The 23,107-nt window shown below is 50.7% G+C and overlaps 1 protein-coding gene across 3 annotated transcripts in view; it reads right to left on the bottom strand.

Moving 5' to 3' along the window:
* Positions 1-23,107, bottom strand: part of SLC16A6 (solute carrier family 16 member 6) — a 66,747-nt gene that overhangs the window by 6,662 nt on the left and 36,978 nt on the right. For 2 of the 3 annotated variants that reach the window (XM_073564824.1, XM_073564823.1), the window contains exons 3-4: positions 22,689-22,832; positions 22,466-22,594 (exon numbers count right to left, since the gene is read on the bottom strand). The exons of the other annotated variant lie outside the window; for it this stretch is intronic. In XM_073564824.1, coding sequence (XP_073420925.1) covers positions 22,466-22,594; positions 22,689-22,832 — 273 coding nt within the window. The remainder of the gene's footprint in view (positions 1-22,465; positions 22,595-22,688; positions 22,833-23,107) is intronic. 3 annotated transcript variants of the gene reach the window in all.

Here is a 23,107-nt window from a genome sequence, read left to right as displayed (position 1 = left end):
TGAGGAGAATTGCAGCTTCAGCTTTGCGGAATCAGTTTAGGGAAAGCCCGTTTCTGATCCTCATGACTGTGCCCACTGTACAAGGTCTATACAGACGTGGGGAAAGAAGAGGGAGCTTGGTGTTGAAGAACTTTAATGGGTTTGAGGTCAGGGCCTTCATGCAGTCACACACCACACATTTGGCATTAACTAGAACGGAGAGTTTGAGCCCAGGCCCTCTTCCATCATCAGGGTCTGACCTTACAAAAGCTCTTCTGCATGAAAGGGCAGAAATGACTGCAGACACATCCAAATTCTTGTAGAAATGCTTCCCAGAAGAGCGGGAGCTGTCAAATCTGCAAAGTGGCAGCTCCATATTAATGTCTACGGACGTAAAATGGGAGGTCAAAAAAGGTTCCTGGAGGGGGGCACACACTTTTCTCTATTAAGTGTACATACAATATCAATCAAAGGTGGACTGTGAGCCCTCACACACAGGACCTTCTCTCCTCCTGTACCCTTTTCTCATGTAAAGCACCAGCGAATAAATGGCGCTATAATGGAACGCTGGGCACATCTGTTCACGCAGAGGGTTCCTTGTTCTTATTGGAACGTGCAGATTGTGGATTCAGACTAAAGGCAGTAAAACAAGAAGGAACACATATGGAACCATACGTGACACCCCAGAATGTGTGTTACACTTCAGAGTATTGGGAGGGAACCAGGAGGAATCTGAAGATCACTTTATTCCCTCTTGGTTTCTCTCCACAGTTCATCAGGTCATCACCTGGAAGTCGAGAATGAGCTCCCAGAGGTGCCGAGCAGTTGCCCGCTTTGCCTTCACGGGTCTAATACATCCCAAATCAACTCTATTATTATTATATTGCTCAGTTTAGCTGGATGGCCAGGTATAGGAAGAATCTGGTGGTCCCAAACTTCTTCCATGTAAGGATTGTGGAGGCCACTGTGCTCTTAGGAACCTTGAGTACTGCAGAAATTCTTGTGTAACCTTGGCCAGATCTGTGCCTTGCCACAATTCTGTCTCTGAGCTCCTTGGCCAGTTCCTTTGGCCTCATGATTCTCATTTGGTGTGACATGCACTGTGAGCTGTGAGGTCTTATATAGACAGGTGTGCATCTTTACAAATCAAGTCCTATCAGTTTAATTACACACAGCTGGACTCCAATGAAGGAGTAGAACCATCTCCAGGAGGATCACAAGGAAATGGACAGCATGTGACTTACATATGAGTGTCTGAGCAAAGGGGCTGAAGACTTATGACCATGGGAGATTTCAGTTCATCTTTAATACATTTGCAAAAATTTCTATATTTCTGGTTATTTTCAGTTAATATGCGGTGCAGTGTGTACATGAGAAATAAATAATGAACTTTTTAGATTATTGCAGCCATTCGGTACAAAGAGTGAAACATTTAAAGGGGTCTGAATACTCTCTGTACCCACTGTATATTGTTCCTTAGAAAGCAAGAAGAATCACAGAATGGTAGAGTTGGAAGGGACCTCCAGGGTCATCTGGTCCAACCCCCTGCTCAATGATTCACTAAATCATCCCCGACAGATGTCTGTCCAGCCTCTGTGTGAAGACTTCCAGAAGAACTCACCACCTCTCGTGGCAGCCTGTTCCACTCCTTGATCACCCTCACTGTCAAAAAGTTCTGTAATATCTAATCTGTGTCTCCTCCCATTCAGTTTCATCCCATTGCTTCTAGTCTTTCCTTGTGCAAATGAGAATAAAGTTGATCCCTCTACATTGACAGCCCTTGAGATATTTGTAGACCGTTAAGTCTCCTCTTAGCCTTTTTTTTTGCAAACTAAAACATTCCCAGATCCATTCACCGTTCCTCGTAGGACATACTTTGCAGTCCGCTCACCATCCTGGCCGCTCTTCTCTGAACTTGCTTAAGTTTTTCAATGTCTTTTTTTAAAATGTGGGGCCCAGAACTGGACACAGCATTCCAGATGAGGCCTGACCGAGTTGGAGTAGAGTGGGATAATTACGTCACGTGATCTATACTCTATGCTTCTCTTAATACATCCTAGAACTAGGTTTGCTTTTTTTTGCTGCTGCATCACACTGTTTACTCATGTGCAGTCTGTGATCTATTAGTATACCCAAGTCTTTTTCACACGTGCTGTTGCTTAGTTCCATTCCTCCTATTCTATAGATGTAATTTTTGTTTTTCTTGCCCAGATGTAGAATCTTGTATTTTTCCCTGTTAAATACAATTCTATTAGTTGCTGCCCATTGTTCAAGCTTATCTAGATTCTTCTGAATCCTGGTCTTCTCTAGTGTTAGCTATCCCTCCTAGCTTTTCATCGCCCGCAAATTTTATTAGTTTACCTTCAGTTCCCTTATCTAGATCATTTAAAAAAAAAAAAAAAAAGTTGAATAATGGGGCCAAGACAGAGCCTTGTGCTACCCCCACCTCAAACACTTCCAATTGGATGTGCAACCATTTATTACCACTCTGAGCATGATCACTGAGCCAGTTATGAATCCACCTAACCATAACCTTGTCAATCCCATCCTTGCTCATTTTCTTAATAAGGATAGAATGTGATACTTTATTAGATGCTTTGCTGAAGAAGTTGTGATATACTATATCTACCGCATTTCCATTGTCCACCCAGTCAGTGATTCCATCGTAGAAGGAAATAAGAAGAGTCTGGCATGTCGGCTCTGGTTAATTACTATATTATTAAACAGTATGTAAGTACTTGGATAAGAAGTTGTTCAAAGATTTTTCCTGGTATAGAAGTAAGGCTCACTGGCCTGTAATTTTCCAATTTTCTGGAGTTTCTCCAGTTTTCCAGGATTTTTCAAAGATACTGGCTAGTGGTTCTGCAATTTCGTCTAACTCTCAGTACCTTAGGATGTAATTCATCTGGACCAGGAGATGTAAATTCATGTAAATTAGCTAAGTGTTCCCTCACCATCTCTCAGTTTATGGACAGTGTGGATTCTTGTATTCCTTTGATGGCACCGTGAAGATCAGTTGAAGAGGCTGCCCAGGACCTTTTAAGTAATCCTTTGGCCTATTAGTATAGTCCTTCACACTCAAAAGAGTACTCAAAACAGAATGGATGTATTCTTTACCACTTTGGCCATCGGAATATCAATTTTTGGAATCTCTTCTGGGTCGAAGGGAAGGCGAATCAAAATCTCTGGGAAGGATGATTTTTTTTTTTACACTGTATTTTCCCACTTTTCCATGATGTTAGCTCAGATCTAAATATTTCCAGGGAATGACCATTTCTTTCTGCTCTCAGGACCCTAAACATCTCCTCTTGAATCTATTGGGTTACCTAGGTCTCCTCAATCTTCATAGGTTTTCTGACCGCCTGTAACAACTCATCCATATTTTGGGATAAAGTAATATGCATTTTTCCTCTTCCGCAACAGAGGAAGCAATTTTATTTTCTTCATCCATTTCCTCTTCTGAGCTTGTTTCTAAATCCCATCTTGATCTTTTGTGGCGAGACACTGTCAAAGACTGGTTTAGAATAGGACTAGATATCGTGCAGAGCTCTTCCCTAATTATCACTCTTCTGTCGGCCAAGAAGGAGTGTTCCCCATTAACCAGCCTGGAAATACAATTCGCACATGGCTGCTTGTTCTATGCCTTCGTGAGTTTCGTGTTACGAGAGGCACACCTAACTGTGTGCTTAGTGGAAGAAGAGGTTTTGAATTCTTGTTGGTCCTAAAATAATGACTACATAATGTAGCCACCAGGGTGGAGGGACCACAGACATGTTGGCCCATTTCCATAGGCTGGGATACTGCTCCACCATCACAGGTCATCAGCAGTTCCCAGTGAGAAGGAGGAGAAGATTACATGGATTTCTCATCCTGGCTTTGGCCTTCCCACCATTCCAGAATGCAGTGTATGCATTCATTAGGCCTCTCCTGTCCCGGCGAGTTCCTCGGTGTAATGCACGACCCGGCACTAGTGGGTTTCTGGCTTCTCTACCCTGGAATGTGTCACCGCAGAAGTAGTCACCGCACGCTGAAGTATCGGAAGCCAGGAAGCGGAGAGCCCCCTTCCGAGAGAAGCGACTGGAACCAGCTGTCAGCTTGACTGGTATGGCTGAAATCGCACCGTCAGGGAGGTGTCAGCCACAGACCTCGACAGGAGGGACCACCTCCCCACCCGGCCAATCCTCCTGAGATGCTCCATGTACTCATCATGTGATCGTCCTAGTCAGGGACAGGTGCAGCTAGTTAACCTCTTCTGTGTTTCCTGTCCCTTTGGAGGATGAGAAAGGCTACCTCATGGTGCAACGTCAGGGGGGACATCCTGGAAAAGAAAACTGCCTCAGACTTCCACCGATCTAAAGTCCAGTCCTCATTTCTCACTAGTGGCTTCTGTGGTGCAAATCGACGATGAAGGCCCCTTCGCACAGCTGGTGTGGAAACGTGACTGCTTTTTGAGGTCTGTGCCTTATTTAATGGAATTCATCGTCTCAGGAAAGTGGACCCTAAGCTCCAAAATAAGAAGTAGGAGTCCACCACCAGCTTTGCATGGTTCTTGACGGAGGCGGGCATGTCAAATTGACAGCTCACAGCACCACTGTAGACCACCACAGAGCTCAGCAGCTGGGCCAAGGTAAATGGCACAAGCTTCTGAGCTTTGCAGATGGTTACACCGGTGATGCACACGTTACGACTGCAGTGAGGCCAGAGACCCAAGCAGCGGCCGGGAGATGGTCCACTTTGCACGCGGGGGGGGGGGGGGGGGGGCTCCATGCCTCGGCTCCCCCTGCACGCGGGGGGCTCCACGCCTCGGTTCCCCATGCACGCGGGGGGCTCCACGCCTCGGTTCCCCATGCACGCGGGGGGGGGGGGCTCCACGCCTCGGCTCCCCATGCAAGGGGGGGGGGGGGCTCCACGCCTCGGTTCCCCATGCACGCGGGGGGGGGGGCTCCACGCCTCGGCTCCCGCTTCACGCGGGGGGGGGGGGGGCTCCACGCCTCGGTTCCTCACATGTGCTCTTTTTTACATCTGATTGGTCTGAATCCACAATGAGCCCTTATTGGAACGTGCGCATTCAGGTGTCGAATTGTTTCACGTACGAGAAAATCAGATTATTCTAACCGCACGGTTCTCAGAGTCATCCAATTTCTTGTACTTGGGCAAAAAAAAAATACATTCTGTGAAAATGAGACGCAGTCAGATGCCATCCGGGTGCAATTTGATTTTTTCACCGACCCATTGCCTTGCGTGTGACTGGCCTCACATAACAGCTCCTGTACGAGGGATATCCTTGGCAAACACAGATAGAACTCATACACGAAACTTGGACGTCTGAAGGAGGAAAATCCTTACATGAACAGGGGTGTCCAAACTTTTGACTGGTGCGGTTTATACCCCGATGGGAGCCCCGGGACCCCCACTACCTCCCGGCATCTGTGGCTCTTGTTTTCATTAGCCAGTCTAGGCCGATGCCATCATTACAGTGTGATGTGACGTCGGACCGGCTAATCAGAGTCACCGACCTCTTCAGGTCGTGTAGGAGGCCGCTGTGCGGGGGTCACAGGCTAGTCTTGGTATATATCAGGGCCGCCAAGTCTAGGAGCCAGCATTTCCCAGAGTTATCACACGCCTCACAATCACAGCAGCCACACACACTGCTGTAACGCGGCTCCTGTGCAGCAGTAGCCTGGACCTATCCGAATATAGGACAGATTACAGCTCCTAGCTCAGCGCTGTCCACGGTGGCTCAGTGGGTACCACTGTACTATATACACACACCTCACAATCACAGCAGCCACATACACTGCTGTAACGTGGCTCCTGTGCAGCAGTAGCCTGGACCTATCCGAATATAGGACAGATTACAGCTCCTAGCTCAGCGCTGTCCACGGTGGCTCAGTGGGTACCACTGTACTATATACACACACCTCACAATCACAGCAGCCACATACACTGCTGTAACGCGGCTCCTGTGCAGCAGTAGCCTGGACCTATCCGAATATAGGACAGATTACAGCTCCTAGCTCAGCGCGGTCCACGGTGGCTCAGTGGTTACCACTGTACTATATACACACACCTCACAATCACAGCAGCCACACACACTGCTATAACGCGGCTCCTGTGCAGCAGTAGCCTGGACCTATCCGAATATAGGACAGATTACAGCTCCTAGCTCAGCGCTGTCCACGGTGGCTCAGTGGGTACCACTGTACTATATCCACACACACACCTCACAATCACAGCAGCCACACACACTGCTGTAACGCGGCTCCTGAGCAGCAGTGGCCTGGACCTATCCGAATATAGGACAGATTACAGCTCCTAGCACAGCGCTGTCCACGGTGGCTCAGTGGTTACCACTGTACTATATACACACACCTCACAATCACAGCAGCCACACACACTGCTGTAACACGTCTCCTGTGCAGCAGTAGCCTGGACCTATCCGAATATAGGACAGATAAAAGCTCCTAGCTCAGCGCTGTCCACGGTGGCTCAGTGGTTACCACTGTACTATATACACACACCTCACAATCACAGCAGCCACACACACTGCTGTAACACGTCTCCTGTGCAGCAGTAGCCTGGACCTATCCGAATATAGGACAGATAAAAGCTCCTAGCTCAGCGCGGTCCACGGTGGCTCAGTGGTTACCACTGTACTATATACACACACCTCACAATCACAGCAGCCACACACACTGCTGTAACGCGGCTCCTGTGCAGCAGTAGCCTGGACCTATCCGAATATAGGACAGATTACAGCTCCTAGCTCAGCGCTGTCCACGGTGGCTCAGTGGGTACCACTGTACTATATACACACATCTCACAATCACAGCAGCCACATACACTGCTGTAACGCGGCTCCTGTGCAGCAGTAGCCTGGACCTATCCGAATATAGGACAGATTACAGCTCCAAGCTCAGCGCGGTCCACGGTGGCTCAGTGGTTACCACTGTACTATATATACACACACACACACCTCACAATCACAGCAGCCACACACACTGCTGTAACGCGGCTCCTGTGCAGCAGTAGCCTGGACCTATCCGAATATAGGACAGGTTACAGGTCCTAGCTCAGCGCTGTCCACGGTGGCTCAGTGGGTACCACTGTACTATATACACACACCTCACAATCACAGCAGCCACATACACTGCTGTAACGCGGCTCCTGTGCAGCAGTAGCCTGGACCTATCCGAATATAGGACAGGTTACAGGTCCTAGCACAGCGCTGTCCACGGAGGCTCAGTGGTTACCACTGTACTATATACACACACCTCACAATCACAGCAGCCACACACACTGCTGTAACGCGGCTCCTGTGCAGCAGTAGCCTGGACCTATCCGAATATAGGACAGGTTACAGGTCCTAGCTCAGCGCTGTCCACGGTGGCTCAGTGGGTACCACTGTACTATATACACACACCTCACAATCACAGCAGCCACATACACTGCTGTAACGCGGCTCCTGTGCAGCAGTAGCCTGGACCTATCCGAATATAGGACAGGTTACAGGTCCTAGCTCAGCGCTGTCCACGGTGGCTCAGTGGTTACCACTCTACTATATCCACACACACCTCACAATCACAGCAGCCACACACACTGCTGTAACGCGGCTCCTGTGCAGCAGTAGCCTGGACCTATCCGAATATAGGACAGATTACAGCTCCTAGCTCAGCGCTGTCCACGGTGGCTCAGTGGGTACCACTGTACTATATCCACACACACGTCACAATCACAGCAGCCACATACACTGCTGTAACGCGGCTCCTGTGCAGCAGTAGCCTGGACCTATCCGAATATAGGACAGATTACAGGTCCTAGCTCAGCGCTGTCCACGGTGGCTCAGTGGTTACCACTGTACTATATACACACACCTCACAATCACAGCAGCCACACACACTGCTGTAACGCGGCTCCTGTGCAGCAGTAGCCTGGACCTATCCGAATATAGGACAGATTACAGCTCCTAGCTCAGCGCTGTCCACGGTGGCTCAGTGGGTACCACTGTACTATATACACACACCTCACAATCACAGCAGCCACATACACTGCTGTAACGCGGCTCCTGTGCAGTAGTAGCCTGGACCTATCCGAATATAGGACAGATTACAGCTCCTAGCTCAGCGCTGTCCACGGTGGCTCAGTGGGTACCACTGTACTATATCCACACACACGTCACAATCACAGCAGCCACATACACTGCTGTAACGCGGCTCCTGTGCAGCAGTAGCCTGGACCTATCCGAATATAGGACAGATTACAGCTCCTAGCTCAGCGCTGTCCACGGTGGCTCAGTGGTTACCACTCTACTATATCCACACACACCTCACAATCACAGCAGCCACACACTGCTGTAACGCGGCTCCTGTGCAGCAGTAGCCTGGACCTATCCGAATATAGGACAGATTACAGGTCCTAGCACAGCGCTGTCCACGGTGGCTCAGTGGTTACCACTGTACTATATACACACACACACCTCACAATCACAGCAGCCACACACACTGCTGTAACGCGGCTCCTGTGCAGCAGTAGCCTGGACCTATCCGAATATAGGACAGATTACAGCTCCTAGCTCAGCGCTGTCCACGGTGGCTCAGTGGGTACCACTGTACTATATACACACACCTCACAATCACAGCAGCCACATACACTGCTGTAACGCGGCTCCTGTGCAGCAATAGCCTGGACCTATCCGAATATAGGACAGATTACAGCTCCTAGCTCAGCGCTGTCCACGGTGGCTCAGTGGGTACCACTGTACTATATACACACACCTCACAATCACAGTAGCCACATACACTGCTGTAACGCGGCTCCTGTGCAGCAGTAGCCTGGACCTATCCGAATATAGGACAGATTACAGCTCCTAGCTCAGCGCTGTCCACGGTGGCTCAGTGGGTACCACTCTACTATATCCACACACACACCTCACAATCACAGCAGCCACACACACTGCTGTAACGCGGCTCCTGTGCAGCAGTAGCCTGGACCTATCCGAATATAGGACAGATTACAGCTCCTAGCTCAGCTCTGTCCACGGTGGCTCAGTGGTTACCACTCTACTATATCCACACACACCTCACAATCACAGCAGCCACACACTGCTGTAACGCGGCTCCTGTGCAGCAGTAGCCTGGACCTATCCGAATATAGGACAGATTACAGGTCCTAGCACAGCGCTGTCCACGGTGGCTCAGTGGTTACCACTGTACTATATACACACACACCTCACAATCACAGCAGCCACACACTGCTGTAACGCGGCTCCTGTGCAGCAGTAGCCTGGACCTATCCGAATATAGGACAGATTACAGCTCCTAGCTCAGCGCTGTCCACGGTGGCTCAGTGGTTACCACTGTACTATATACACACACCTCACAATCACAGCAGCCACACACACTGCTGTAACGCGGCTCCTGTGCAGCAGTGGCCTGGACCTATCCGAATATAGGACAGATTACAGCTCCTAGCTCAGCGCTGTCCACGGTGGCTCAGTGGTTACCACTGTACTATATACACACACACCTCACAAACACAGCAGCCACACACACTGCTGTAACGCGGCTCCTGTGCAGCAGTGGCCTGGACCTATCCGAATATAGGACAGATTACAGCTCCTAGCTCAGCGCTGTCCACGGTGGCTCAGTGGTTACCACTGTACTATATACACACACACACCTCACAATCACAGCAGCCACACACTGCTGTAACGCGGCTCCTGTGCAGCAGTGGCCTGGACCTATCCGAATATAGGACAGATTACAGCTCCTAGCTCAGCGCTGTCCATGGTGGCTCAGTGGTTACCACTGTACTATATACACACACCTCACAATCACAGCAGCCACACACTGCTGTAACGCGGCTCCTGTGCAGCAGTGGCCTGGACCTATCCAAATATAGGACAGATTACAGCTCCTAGCTCAGCGCTGTCCACGGTGGCTCAGTGGTTACCACTGTACTATATACACACACCTCACAATCACAGCAGCCACATACTGCTGTAACGCGGCTCCTGTGCAGCAGTAGCCTGGACCTATCCGAATATAGGACAGATTACAGCTCCTAGCTCAGCGCTGTCCACGGTGGCTCAGTGGTTACCACTGTACTATATACACACACGTCACAATCACAGCAGCCACACACACTGATGTAACGCGGCTCCTGTGCAGCAGTAACCTGGACCTATCCGAATATAGGACAGATTACAGGTCCTAGCTCAGCGCTGTCCACGGTGGCTCAGTGGTTACCACTCTACTATATCCACACACACGTCACAATCACAGCAGCCACACACACTGCTGTAACGCGGCTCCTGTGCAGCAGTAGCCTGGACCTATCCGAATATAGGACAGATTACAGCTCCTAGCTCAGCGCTGTCCACGGTGGCTCAGTGGTTACCACTCTACTATATCCACACACGTCACAATCACAGCAGCCACACACACTGCTGTAACGCGGCTCCTGTGCAGCAGTAGCCTGGACCTATCCGAATATAGGACAGATTACAGCTCCTAGCTCAGCGCTGTCCACGGTGGCTCAGTGGTTACCACTGTACTATATACACACACCTCACAAATCACAGCAGCCACACACTGCTGTAACGCGGCTCCTGTGCAGCAGTGGCCTGGACCTATCCAAATATAGGACAGATTACAGCTCCTAGCTCAGCGCTGTCCACGGTGGCTCAGTGGTTACCACTGTACTATATACACACACCTCACAATCACAGCAGCCACATACTGCTGTAACGCGGCTCCTGTGCAGCAGTAACCTGGACCTATCCGAATATAGGACAGATTACAGGTCCTAGCTCAGCGCTGTCCACGGTGGCTCAGTGGTTACCACTGTACTATATACACACACACACCTCACAATCACAGCAGCCACACACACTGCTGTAACGCGGCTCCTGTGCAGCAGTAGCCTGGACCTATCCGAATATAGGACAGATTACAGCTCCTAGCTCAGCGCTGTCCACGGTGGCTCAGTGGTTACCACTGTACTATATACACACACACACCTCACAATCACAGCAGCCACACACACTGCTGTAACGCGGCTCTCCTGTGCAGCAGTAGCCTGGACCTATCCGAATATAGGACAGATTACAGCTCCTAGCTCAGCGCTGTCCACGGTGGCTCAGTGGTTACCACTGTACTATATACACACACCTCACAATCACAGCAGCCACACACACTGCTGTAACGCGGCTCCTGTGCAGCAGTAGCCTGGACCTATCCGAATATAGGACAGATTACAGCTCCTAGCTCAGCGCTGTCCACGGTGGCTCAGTGGTTACCACTGTACTATATACACACACCTCACAATCACAGCAGCCACATACACTGCTGTAACGCGGCTCCTGTGCAGCAGTAGCCTGGACCTATCCGAATATAGGACAGATTACAGCTCCTAGCTCAGCGCTGTCCACGGTGGCTCAGTGGTTACCACTCTACTATATCCACACACACGTCACAATCACAGCAGCCACACACACTGCTGTAACGCGGCTCCTGAGCAGCAGTGGCCTGGACCTATCCGAATATAGGACAGATTACAGCTCCTAGCTCAGCGCTGTCCACGGTGGCTCAGTGGTTACCAATGTACTATATTCACACGTCACAATCACAGCAGCCACACACTGCTGTAACGCGGCTCCTGTGCAGCAGTAGCCTGGACCTATCCGAATATAGGACAGATTACAGCTCCTAGCTCAGCGCTGTCCACGGTGGCTCAGTGGTTACCACTCTACTATATCCACACACGTCACAATCACAGCAGCCACACACACTGCTGTAACGCGGCTCCTGTGCAGCAGTAGCCTGGACCTATCCGAATATAGGACAGATTACAGCTCCTAGCTCAGCGCTGTCCACGGTGGCTCAGTGGTTACCACTCTACTATATCCACACACACCTCACAATCACAGCAGCCACACACACTGCTGTAACGCGGCTCCTGTGCAGCAGTAGCCTGGACCTATCCGAATATAGGACAGATTACAGCTCCTAGCTCAGCGCTGTCCACGGTGGCTCAGTGGTTACCACATTATTATATCCACACACAGCTCACAATCACAGCAGCCACACACACTGCTGTAACGCGGCTCCTGTGCAGCAGTGGCCTGGACCTATCCGAATAAAGGACAGATTACAGCTCCTAGCTCAGCGCTGTCCACGGTGGCTCAGTGGTTACCACTGTACTATATACACACACACACCTCACAATCACAGCAGCCACACACACTGCTGTAACGCGGCTCCTGTGCAGCAGTAGCCTGGACCTATCCGAATATAGGACAGATTACAGCTCCTAGCTCAGCGCTGTCCACGGTGGCTCAGTGGTTACCACTCTACTATATCCACACACACGTCACAATCACAGCAGCCACACACACTGCTGTAACGCGGCTCCTGTGCAGCAGTGGCCTGGACCTATCCGAATAAAGGACAGATTACAGCTCCTAGCTCAGCGCTGTCCACGGTGGCTCAGTGGTTACCACTGTACTATATATACACACACACACACACACCTCACAATCACAGCAGCCACACACACTGCTGTAACGCGGCTCCTGTGCAGCAGTAGCCTGGACCTATCCGAATATAGGACAGATTACAGCTCCTAGCTCAGTGCTGTCCACGGTGGCTCAGTGGTTACCACTGTACTATATACACACACCTCGCAATCACAGCAGCCACACACACTGCTGTAACGCGGCTCCTGTGCAGCAGTAGCCTGGACCTATCCGAATATAGGACAGATTACAGCTCCTAGCTCAGCGCTGTCCACGGTGGCTCAGTGGGTACCACTGTACTATATACACACACCTCACAATCACAGCAGCCACATACACTGCTGTAACGCGGCTCCTGTGCAGCAGTAGCCTGGACCTATCCGAATATAGGACAGATTACAGCTCCTAGCTCAGCTCTGTCCACGGTGGCTCAGTGGTTACCACTCTACTATATCCACACACACCTCACAATCACAGCAGCCACACACTGCTGTAACGCGGCTCCTGTGCAGCAGTAGCCTGGACCTATCCGAATATAGGACAGATTACAGGTCCTAGCACAGCGCTGTCCACGGTGGCTCAGTGGTTACCACTGTACTATATACACACACCTCACAATCACAGCAGCCACACACTGCTGTAACGCGGCTCCTGTGCAGCAGTAGCCTGGACCTATCCGAATATAGGACAGATTACAGCTCCTAGCACAGCGCTGTCCACGGAGGCTCAGTGGTTACCACTGTACTATATACACACACCTCACAATCACAGCAGCCACACACACTGCTGTAACGCGGCTCCTGTGCAGCAGTAGCCTGGACCTATCCGAATATAGGACAGATTACAGCTCCTAGCTCAGCGCTGTCCACGGTGGCTCAGTGGTTACCACTGTACTATATACACACACCTCACAATCACAGCAGCCACACACACTGCTGTAACGCGGCTCCTGTGCAGCAGTGGCCTGGACCTATCCGAATATAGGACAGATTACAGCTCCTAGCTCAGCGCTGTCCACGGTGGCTCAGTGGTTACCACTGTACTATATACACACACACCTCACAAACACAGCAGCCACACACACTGCTGTAACACGGCTCCTGTGCAGCAGTGGCCTGGACCTATCCGAATATAGGACAGATTACAGCTCCTAGCTCAGCGCTGTCCACGGTGGCTCAGTGGTTACCACTGTACTATATACACACACACACCTCACAATCACAGCAGCCACACACTGCTGTAACGCGGCTCCTGTGCAGCAGTGGCCTGGACCTATCCGAATATAGGACAGATTACAGCTCCTAGCTCAGCGCTGTCCATGGTGGCTCAGTGGTTACCACTGTACTATATACACACACCTCACAATCACAGCAGCCACACACTGCTGTAACGCGGCTCCTGTGCAGCAGTGGCCTGGACCTATCCAAATATAGGACAGATTACAGCTCCTAGCTCAGCGCTGTCCACGGTGGCTCAGTGGTTACCACTGTACTATATACACACACCTCACAATCACAGCAGCCACATACTGCTGTAACGCGGCTCCTGTGCAGCAGTAGCCTGGACCTATCCGAATATAGGACAGATTACAGCTCCTAGCTCAGCGCTGTCCACGGTGGCTCAGTGGTTACCACTGTACTATATACACACACGTCACAATCACAGCAGCCACACACACTGATGTAACGCGGCTCCTGTGCAGCAGTAACCTGGACCTATCCGAATATAGGACAGATTACAGGTCCTAGCTCAGCGCTGTCCACGGTGGCTCAGTGGTTACCACTCTACTATATCCACACACACGTCACAATCACAGCAGCCACACACACTGCTGTAACGCGGCTCCTGTGCAGCAGTAGCCTGGACCTATCCGAATATAGGACAGATTACAGCTCCTAGCTCAGCGCTGTCCACGGTGGCTCAGTGGTTACCACTCTACTATATCCACACACGTCACAATCACAGCAGCCACACACACTGCTGTAACGCGGCTCCTGTGCAGCAGTAGCCTGGACCTATCCGAATATAGGACAGATTACAGCTCCTAGCTCAGCGCTGTCCACGGTGGCTCAGTGGTTACCACTCTACTATATCCACACACACCTCACAATCACAGCAGCCACACACACTGCTGTAACGCGGCTCCTGTGCAGCAGTAGCCTGGACCTATCCGAATATAGGACAGATTACAGCTCCTAGCTCAGCGCTGTCCACGGTGGCTCAGTGGTTACCACTCTACTATATCCACACACACGTCACAATCACAGCAGCCACACACACTGCTGTAACGCGGCTCCTGTGCAGCAGTGACCTGGACCTATCCGAATAAAGGACAGATTACAGCTCCTAGCTCAGCGCTGTCCACGGTGGCTCAGTGGTTACCACTGTACTATATACACACACACACCTCACAATCACAGCAGCCACACACACTGCTGTAACGCGGCTCCTGTGCAGCAGTAGCCTGGACCTATCCGAATATAGGACAGATTACAGCTCCTAGCTCAGCGCTTTCCACGGTGGCTCAGTGGGTACCACTGTACTATATACACACACCTCACAATCACAGCAGCCACACACACTGCTGTAACGCGGCTCCTGTGCAGCAGTAGCCTGGACCTATCCGAATATAGGACAGATTACAGCTCCTAGCTCAGCGCTGTCCACGGTGGCTCAGTGGTTACCACTCTACTATATCCACACACGTCACAATCACAGCAGCCACACACACTGCTGTAACGCGGCTCCTGTGCAGCAGTAGCCTGGACCTATCCGAATATAGGACAGATTACAGCTCCTAGCTCAGCGCTGTCCACGGTGGCTCAGTGGTTACCACTCTACTATATCCACACACACCTCACAATCACAGCAGCCACACACACTGCTGTAACGCGGCTCCTGTGCAGCAGTAGCCTGGACCTATCCGAATATAGGACAGATTACAGCTCCTAGCTCAGCGCTGTCCACGGTGGCTCAGTGGTTACCACTCTATTATATCCACACACAGCTCACAATCACAGCAGCCACACACACTGCTGTAACGCGGCTCCTGTGCAGCAGTGGCCTGGACCTATCCGAATAAAGGACAGATTACAGCTCCTAGCTCAGCGCTGTCCACGGTGGCTCAGTGGTTACCACTGTACTATATACACACACACACCTCACAATCACAGCAGCCACACACACTGCTGTAACGCGGCTCCTGTGCAGCAGTAGCCTGGACCTATCCGAATATAGGACAGATTACAGCTCCTAGCTCAGCGCTGTCCACGGTGGCTCAGTGGTTACCACTCTACTATATCCACACACACGTCACAATCACAGCAGCCACACACACTGCTGTAACGCGGCTCCTGTGCAGCAGTGGCCTGGACCTATCCAAATAAAGGACAGATTACAGCTCCTAGCTCAGCGCTGTCCACGGTGGCTCAGTGGTTACCACTGTACTATATATACACACACACACACCTCACAATCACAGCAGCCACACACACTGCTGTAACGCGGCTCCTGTGCAGCAGTAGCCTGGACCTATCCGAATATAGGACAGATTACAGCTCCTAGCTCAGTGCTGTCCACGGTGGCTCAGTGGTTACCACTGTACTATATACACACACCTCGCAATCACAGCAGCCACACACACTGCTGTAACGCGGCTCCTGTGCAGCAGTAGCCTGGACCTATCCGAATATAGGACAGATTACAGCTCCTAGCTCAGCGCTGTCCACGGTGGCTCAGTGGTTACCACTCTACTATATCCACACACACGTCACAATCACAGCAGCCACACACACTGCTGTAACGCGGCTCCTGTGCAGCAGTAGCCTGGACCTATCCGAATATAGGAAAGATTACAGCTCCTAGCTCAGCGCTGTCCACGGTGGCTCAGTGGTTACCACTCTACTATATCCACACACACGTCACAATCACAGCAGCCACACACACTGCTGTAACGCGGCTCCTGAGCAGCAGTGGCCTGGACCTATCCGAATATAGGACAGATTACAGCTCCTAGCTCAGCTCTGTTCATGGTGGCTCAGTGGTTACCAATGTACTATATTCACACGTCAGAATCACAGCAGCCACACACACTGCTGTAACGCGGCTCCTGTGCAGCAGTAGCCTGGACCTATCCGAATATAGGACAGATTACAGCTCCTAGCTCAGCGCTGTCCACGGTGGCTCAGTGGTTACCACTGTACTATATACACACGTGTCACAATCACAGCAGCCACACACTGCTGTAACGCGGCTCCTGTGCAGCAGTAGCCTGGACCTATCCGAATATAGGACAGATTACAGCTCCTAGCTCAGCGCTGTCCACGGTGGCTCAGTGGTTACCACTGTACTATATACACACACACACACCTCACAATCACAGCAGCCACATACACTGCTGTAACGCGGCTCCTGTGCAGCAGTAGCCTGGACCTATCCGAATATAGGACAGATTACAGCTCCTAGCTCAGCGCTGTCCACGGTGGCTCAGTGGGTACCACTGTACTATATACACACACCTCACAATCACAGCAGCCACACACACTGCTGTAACGCGGCTCCTGTGCAGCAGTAGCCTGGACCTATCCGAATATAGGACAGATTACAGCTCCTAGCTCAGCGCTGTCCACGGTGGCTCAGTGGTTACCACTGTACTATATACACACACGTGTCACAATCACAGCAGCCACACACACTGCTGTAACGCGGCTCCTGTGCAGCAGTAGCCTGGACCTATCCGAATATAGGACAGATTACAGCTCCTAGCTCAGCGCTGTCCACGGTGGCTCAGTGGTTACCACTGTACTATATACACACACCTCACAATCACAGCAGCCACATACACTGCTGTAACGCGGCTCCTGTGCAGCAGTAGCCTGGACCTATCCGAATATAGGACAGATTACAGCTTCTAGCTCAGCGCTGTCCACGGTGGCTCAGTGGTTACCAATGTACTATATTCACACGTCACAATCACAGCAGCCACACACACTGCTGTAACGCGGCTCCTGTGCAGCAGTGGCCTGGACCTATCTGAATATAGGACAGATTACAGGTCCTAGCTCAGCGCTGTCCACGGTGGCTCAGTGGTTACCACTGTACTATATACACACACGTGTCACAATCACAGCAGCCACACACTGCTGTAACACTGCTCCTGTGCAGCAGTGGCCTGGACCTATCCGAATATAGGACAGATTACAGGTCCTAGCTCAGCGCTGTCCACGGTGGCTCAGTGGTTACCACTGTACTATATACACACACGTGTCACAATCACAGCAGCCACACACACTGCTGTAACACGTCTCCTGTGCAGCAGTAGCCTGGACCTATCCGAATATAGGACAGATTACAGCTCCTAGCTCAGCGCTGTCCACGGTGGCTCAGTGGTTACCACTGTACTATATACACACACACACACCTCACAATCACATCAGCCACATACACTGCTGTAACGCGGCTCCTGTGCAGCAGTAGCCTGGACCTATCCGAATATAGGACAGATTACAGCTCCTAGCTCAGCGCTGTCCACGGTGGCTCAGTGGGTACCACTGTACTATATACACACACACACCTCACAATCACAGCAGCCACACACACACTGCTGTAACGCGGCTCCTGTGCAGCAGTAGCCTGGACCTATCCGAATATAGGACAGGTTACAGCTCCTAGCTCAGCGCTGTCCACGGTGGCTCAGTGGTTACCACTCTACTATATCCACACACACGTCACAATCACAGCAGCCACACACTGCTGTAACGCGGCTCCTGTGCAGCAGTAGCCTGGACCTATCCGAATATAGGACAGATTACAGCTCCTAGCTCAGCGCTGTCCACGGTGGCTCAGTGGTTACCACTGTACTATATACACACACGTGTCACAATCACAGCAGCCACACACACTGCTGTAACGCGGCTCCTGTGCAGCAGTAGCCTGGACCTATCCGAATATAGGACAGATTACAGCTCCTAGCTCAGCGCTGTCCACGGTGGCTCAGTGGTTACCACTGTAATATATCCACACACACGTCACAATCACAGCAGCCACACACACTGCTGTAACACGTCTCCTGTGCAGCAGTAGCCTGGACCTACCCGAATATAGGACAGATTACAGCTCCTAGCTCAGCGCTGTCCACGGTGGCTCAGTGGTTACCACTGTACTATATACACACACCTCACAATCACAGCAGCCACACACACTGCTGTAACGCGGCTCCTGTGCAGCAGTGGCCTGGACCTATCCGAATATAGGACAGATTACAGCTCCTAGCTCAGCGCTGTCCACGGTGGCTCAGTGGTTACCACTGTACTATATACACACACACGTGTCACAATCACAGCAGCCACACACACTGCTGTAACGCGGCTCCTGTGCAGCAGTGGCCTGGACCTATCCGAATATAGGACAGATTATAGCTCCTAGCTCAGCGCGGTCCACGGTGGCTCAGTGGTTACCACTGTACTATATATACACACGTCACAATCACAGCAGCCACACACACTGCTGTAACACGTCTCCTGTGCAGCAGTAGCCTGGACCTATCCGAATATAGGACAGATTACAGGTCCTAGCTCAGCGCTGTCCATGGTGGTTCAGTGGGTACCACTGTACTATATATACACACCTCACAATCACAGCAGCCACACACACTGCTGTAACACGGCTCCTGTGCAGCAGTAGCCTGGACCTATCCGAATATAGGACAGATTACAGCTCCTAGCTCAGCGCGGTCCACGGTGGCTCAGTGGTTACCACTGTACTATATATACACACCTCACAATCACAGCAGCCACACACACTGCTGTAACGCGGCTCCTGTGCAGCAGTAGCCTGGACCTATCCGAATATAGGACAGATTACAGCTCCTAGCTCAGCGCGGTCCACGGTGGCTCAGTGGTTACCACTGTACTATATACACACACCTCACAATCACAGCAGCCACACACACTGCTGTAACATGTCTCCTGTGCAGCAGTAGCCTGGACCTATCCGAATATAGGACAGATTACAGCTCCTAGCTCAGCGCTGTCCACGGTGGCTCAGTGGTTACCACTGTACTATATACACACACACACCTCACAATCACAGCAGCCACATACACTGCTGTAACGCGGCTCCTGTGCAGCAGTAGCCTGGACCTATCCGAATATAGGACAGATTACAGCTCCTAGCTCAGCGCTGTCCACGGTGGCTCAGTGGGTACCACTGTACTATATACACACACACCTCACAATCACAGCAGCCACACACACTGCTGTAACGCGGCTCCTGTGCAGCAGTAGCCTGGACCTATCCGAATATAGGACAGATTACAGCTCCTAGCTCAGCGCTGTCCACGGTGGCTCAGTGGTTACCACTCTACTATATCCACACACGTCACAATCACAGCAGCCACACACACTGCTGTAACGCGGCTCCTGTGCAGCAGTAGCCTGGACCTATCCGAATATAGGACAGATTACAGCTCCTAGCTCAGCGCTGTCCACGGTGGCTCAGTGGTTAGCACTGTATTATATACAGAGCAGCACAGTGGCTCAGTGGTTAGCCCTGTGCTATATACAGAGCAGCACGGTGGCTCAGTGGTTAGCCCTATACTATATACAGAGCAGCACAGTGGCTCAGTGGTTAGTGTTATGAGCTCATTTTCTGCTCCACCAGTTGAGAGTTCCCCTTCCGTTCTCCCTCTGGTGGTGACGGGAGGTAGTGAAGTTGGTTTAAGTGGTAGTGATCTGCCACCTGGTGAGGAAGATAGTGATTGGATCTCTGGAGTATCAGACTGGATATAAGACAGCCGACGCCCTATCCTGTTGCTGGTGATTCAGTCTGCTTCACAGGTTTAGGACTCAGGTCTGTTCCAGTCTTTCAAGATAAGTTTGTTTTTGCTAATGTTCATACTTGCTCTTGTTGGTCTTTTCAGTTTTTTGTGTGGTCAGCCAGCCCACTCTCCCCAGTCCCACAAGCTCGCTGCCTCGGGGTAATCCTTGACGCTGATCTCTCCTTCAAACCGCATATCCAAGCCCTTTCCACTTCCTGCCGACTTCAACTCAAAAATATTTCACGAATCCGTTCAATCCTCAACCAAAAATCTGAAAAAACTCTAGTCCTTGCCCTCATCATCTCTCGCCTTGACTACTGCAACCTCATGCTCTGCGGCCTCCACTCAAACACTCTCGCACCCCTCCAATCTATTCTAAACTCTGCTGCCCGACTAATCCACCTGTCCCCCCGCTATTCCCCAGCTTCTCCCCTCTGTCAATCCCTTCACTGGCTCCCAATTGCCCAGAGACTCCAGTACAAAACCCCAACCATGACATACAAAGCCATCCACAACCTGTCTCCTCCATACATCTGTGACCTCCTCTCCCGGTACTTTCCTGCACGCAACCTCCGATCATCACAAGATCTCCTTCTCTACTCCCCTCTTATCTCCTCTTCCCACAATCGCATACAAGATTTCTCTCGCGCATCACCCCTACTCGAACTCTACCACAACATATCAGACTCTCACCTACCATCGAAACCTTCAAAAAGAGCCTGAAGACCCACCTCTTCCGACAAGCCTATAACCTGCAGTAACCACTGATCGACCAAACCGCTGCACGACCAGCTCTACCCTCGCCTACTGTATTATCACCCATCCCTTGTAGATTGTGAGCCCTCGCGGGCAGGGTCCTCTCGCCTCCTGGACCAGTTATGACTTGTATTGTTTAACATTATTGTACTTGTTTTTATTATGTATACCGCTCCTCACATGTAAAGCGCCATGGAATAAATAGCGCTATAACAATAAATAATTTCCACTCTTATTTGTCAAATTTCCTTTTTTTGTCCCTTAGGCCTGTTTCACACTTCCGTTTTTTCAAATCCGTCAAAATCCGTTGATTTCCATAAAAAAACGGATCCGCCATTTTTTTGCAGGATCCGTTTTTTTGTCCCATAGACTTCCATTAGTGGTTACCGCGGATCCGTCAAAAAAACGGATCCGTTTTTTTAAAAACGGATCTGTTTGCATCAGTTTCCGTCAAAAAAACGGAAACGGATCCGTTTGGCGGACACAAAAACGGAAGTGTGAAACAGGCCTTATTAGATTGGCCTCTTTTAGCTCTGTCTCAGAATATTTCAGAGTGCTGATGATATAGTGGGAGAAGTCTAGTGACTTCAGGGTTAATTTTGCTATCAGAAGTGTTGGACATTTTGTAGGGTTTTTTGGCAGATTGCAGACAGTGTCTTTCCTTTCTTGTCCTTTCTAGTTAGTTTGGGCCCCATCGTTTGCTCAGCCTATTTTCCTGCCTGTGTCTGTGTTTTCATCTTGTTTCACAGTCAATACATGTGGGGGGCTGTTTTTTCTTTGGGGTCTGCTCTGGGGCAGTTAGTTTTCCTCTTTTCCTGCTTTAGGCTCATTTAGCTCTCCGGTTGTGACGAGGCGTCTAGGACCAACATAGGTACGCTCCACGACTGCTGCTAGTTGCGTGTTAGGATCAGGGGTCTGCAGTCTGCATAGTTACCAACCTCTTTGGTTTTCTGAGACTTAGCTTGTGTTATTTTTTATTTTCTCCTCGGCTAGCCGTGCATAACAGGTTAGCCCTATACTATATACAGAGCAACAAGGTGGCTCAATGGTTAGCCCTATACTATATACAGAGCAGCACGGTGGCTCAGTGGCTAGCATTCTAGTAGATGTAGGTCAGGACTGTTGCTCAGTGGTTAGCACTGTACTATATAGTTGTCAGCATGGTGGCTCAGTGGTTAGTACTGCTTAATTGTAGCGCTGAAGTCCTGAGTCCAGATCCCACCAAGTTAAACCTCTGCCAGGAGTCCATTTGCTCCACGTGTTTGGGTGGGATTCCTCCAGCTTTTGTGATTATGCCTGTACACCACCGTGGCTTAGGGTGGTACTATAATAATGAAGTAGTAAAGCTTCCTTACACATCCATCCAACCAGCTAAAGAAAGAAGCATCACACATTACCTGGTGCAAAGGCAAAGACCGCAAAACATTCTCCAGTGGACGCGACTGCGGTGACCAGCGAGCGGTGTTTGTCGAAGTACTGCGACAGGATGGTGACGGTGGGAAGAAAGCTGAGACAATATCCAAGACCTGAAACATCCAGCAAATGCTCCATTACTCCAGACCTCAACACCATCATCATCTCGGACCCTCCATGGAGGCTGATCGAGGGGTCACCACTTACCAGACACCACTCCAATGCTGATGTACATCTCCACAACGTTGCGTGCAAACGAGGCGATCATCATTCCCAGGCTGATGAGAAACCCTCCGAGCATGACCACCGGCCGATGCCCGAAGCGGTTACTGAGGATGGTGGAGACCGGAGCTGAGAAGACAGGAGAAAAAGGATGGCGGCAATGTACAGCATGACGAGATGTGTCGGGTAAAGGTGTTGTCCGGCAGGCCTTGGGGGCGGCCACCTTCACGGACAGATTGGGTTTTCTACTAATTGTTTAAACGGGATGTCCGGGCTTTTCACATAATCTCAGTGCATATCTAGGCTGCAGAATGCTGACAATAAGTAATTTACCTTCTGTGGCCAGTTTGGAGGGTTTCCAAGATATCATCTCTTGCTTCAAAGAAAAACGTCCAGGGGGTGTG

This window comes from Dendrobates tinctorius, unplaced genomic scaffold, assembly GCF_039654945.1.
Source record: "Dendrobates tinctorius isolate UK_male_01 unplaced genomic scaffold, ASM3965494v1 ptg000491l, whole genome shotgun sequence".
Taxonomy (NCBI): Eukaryota; Metazoa; Chordata; class Amphibia; order Anura; family Dendrobatidae; genus Dendrobates; species Dendrobates tinctorius.
Note: the sequence above shows the minus strand (reverse complement) of the source record. Positions and strands in the feature narration are given on the sequence as shown.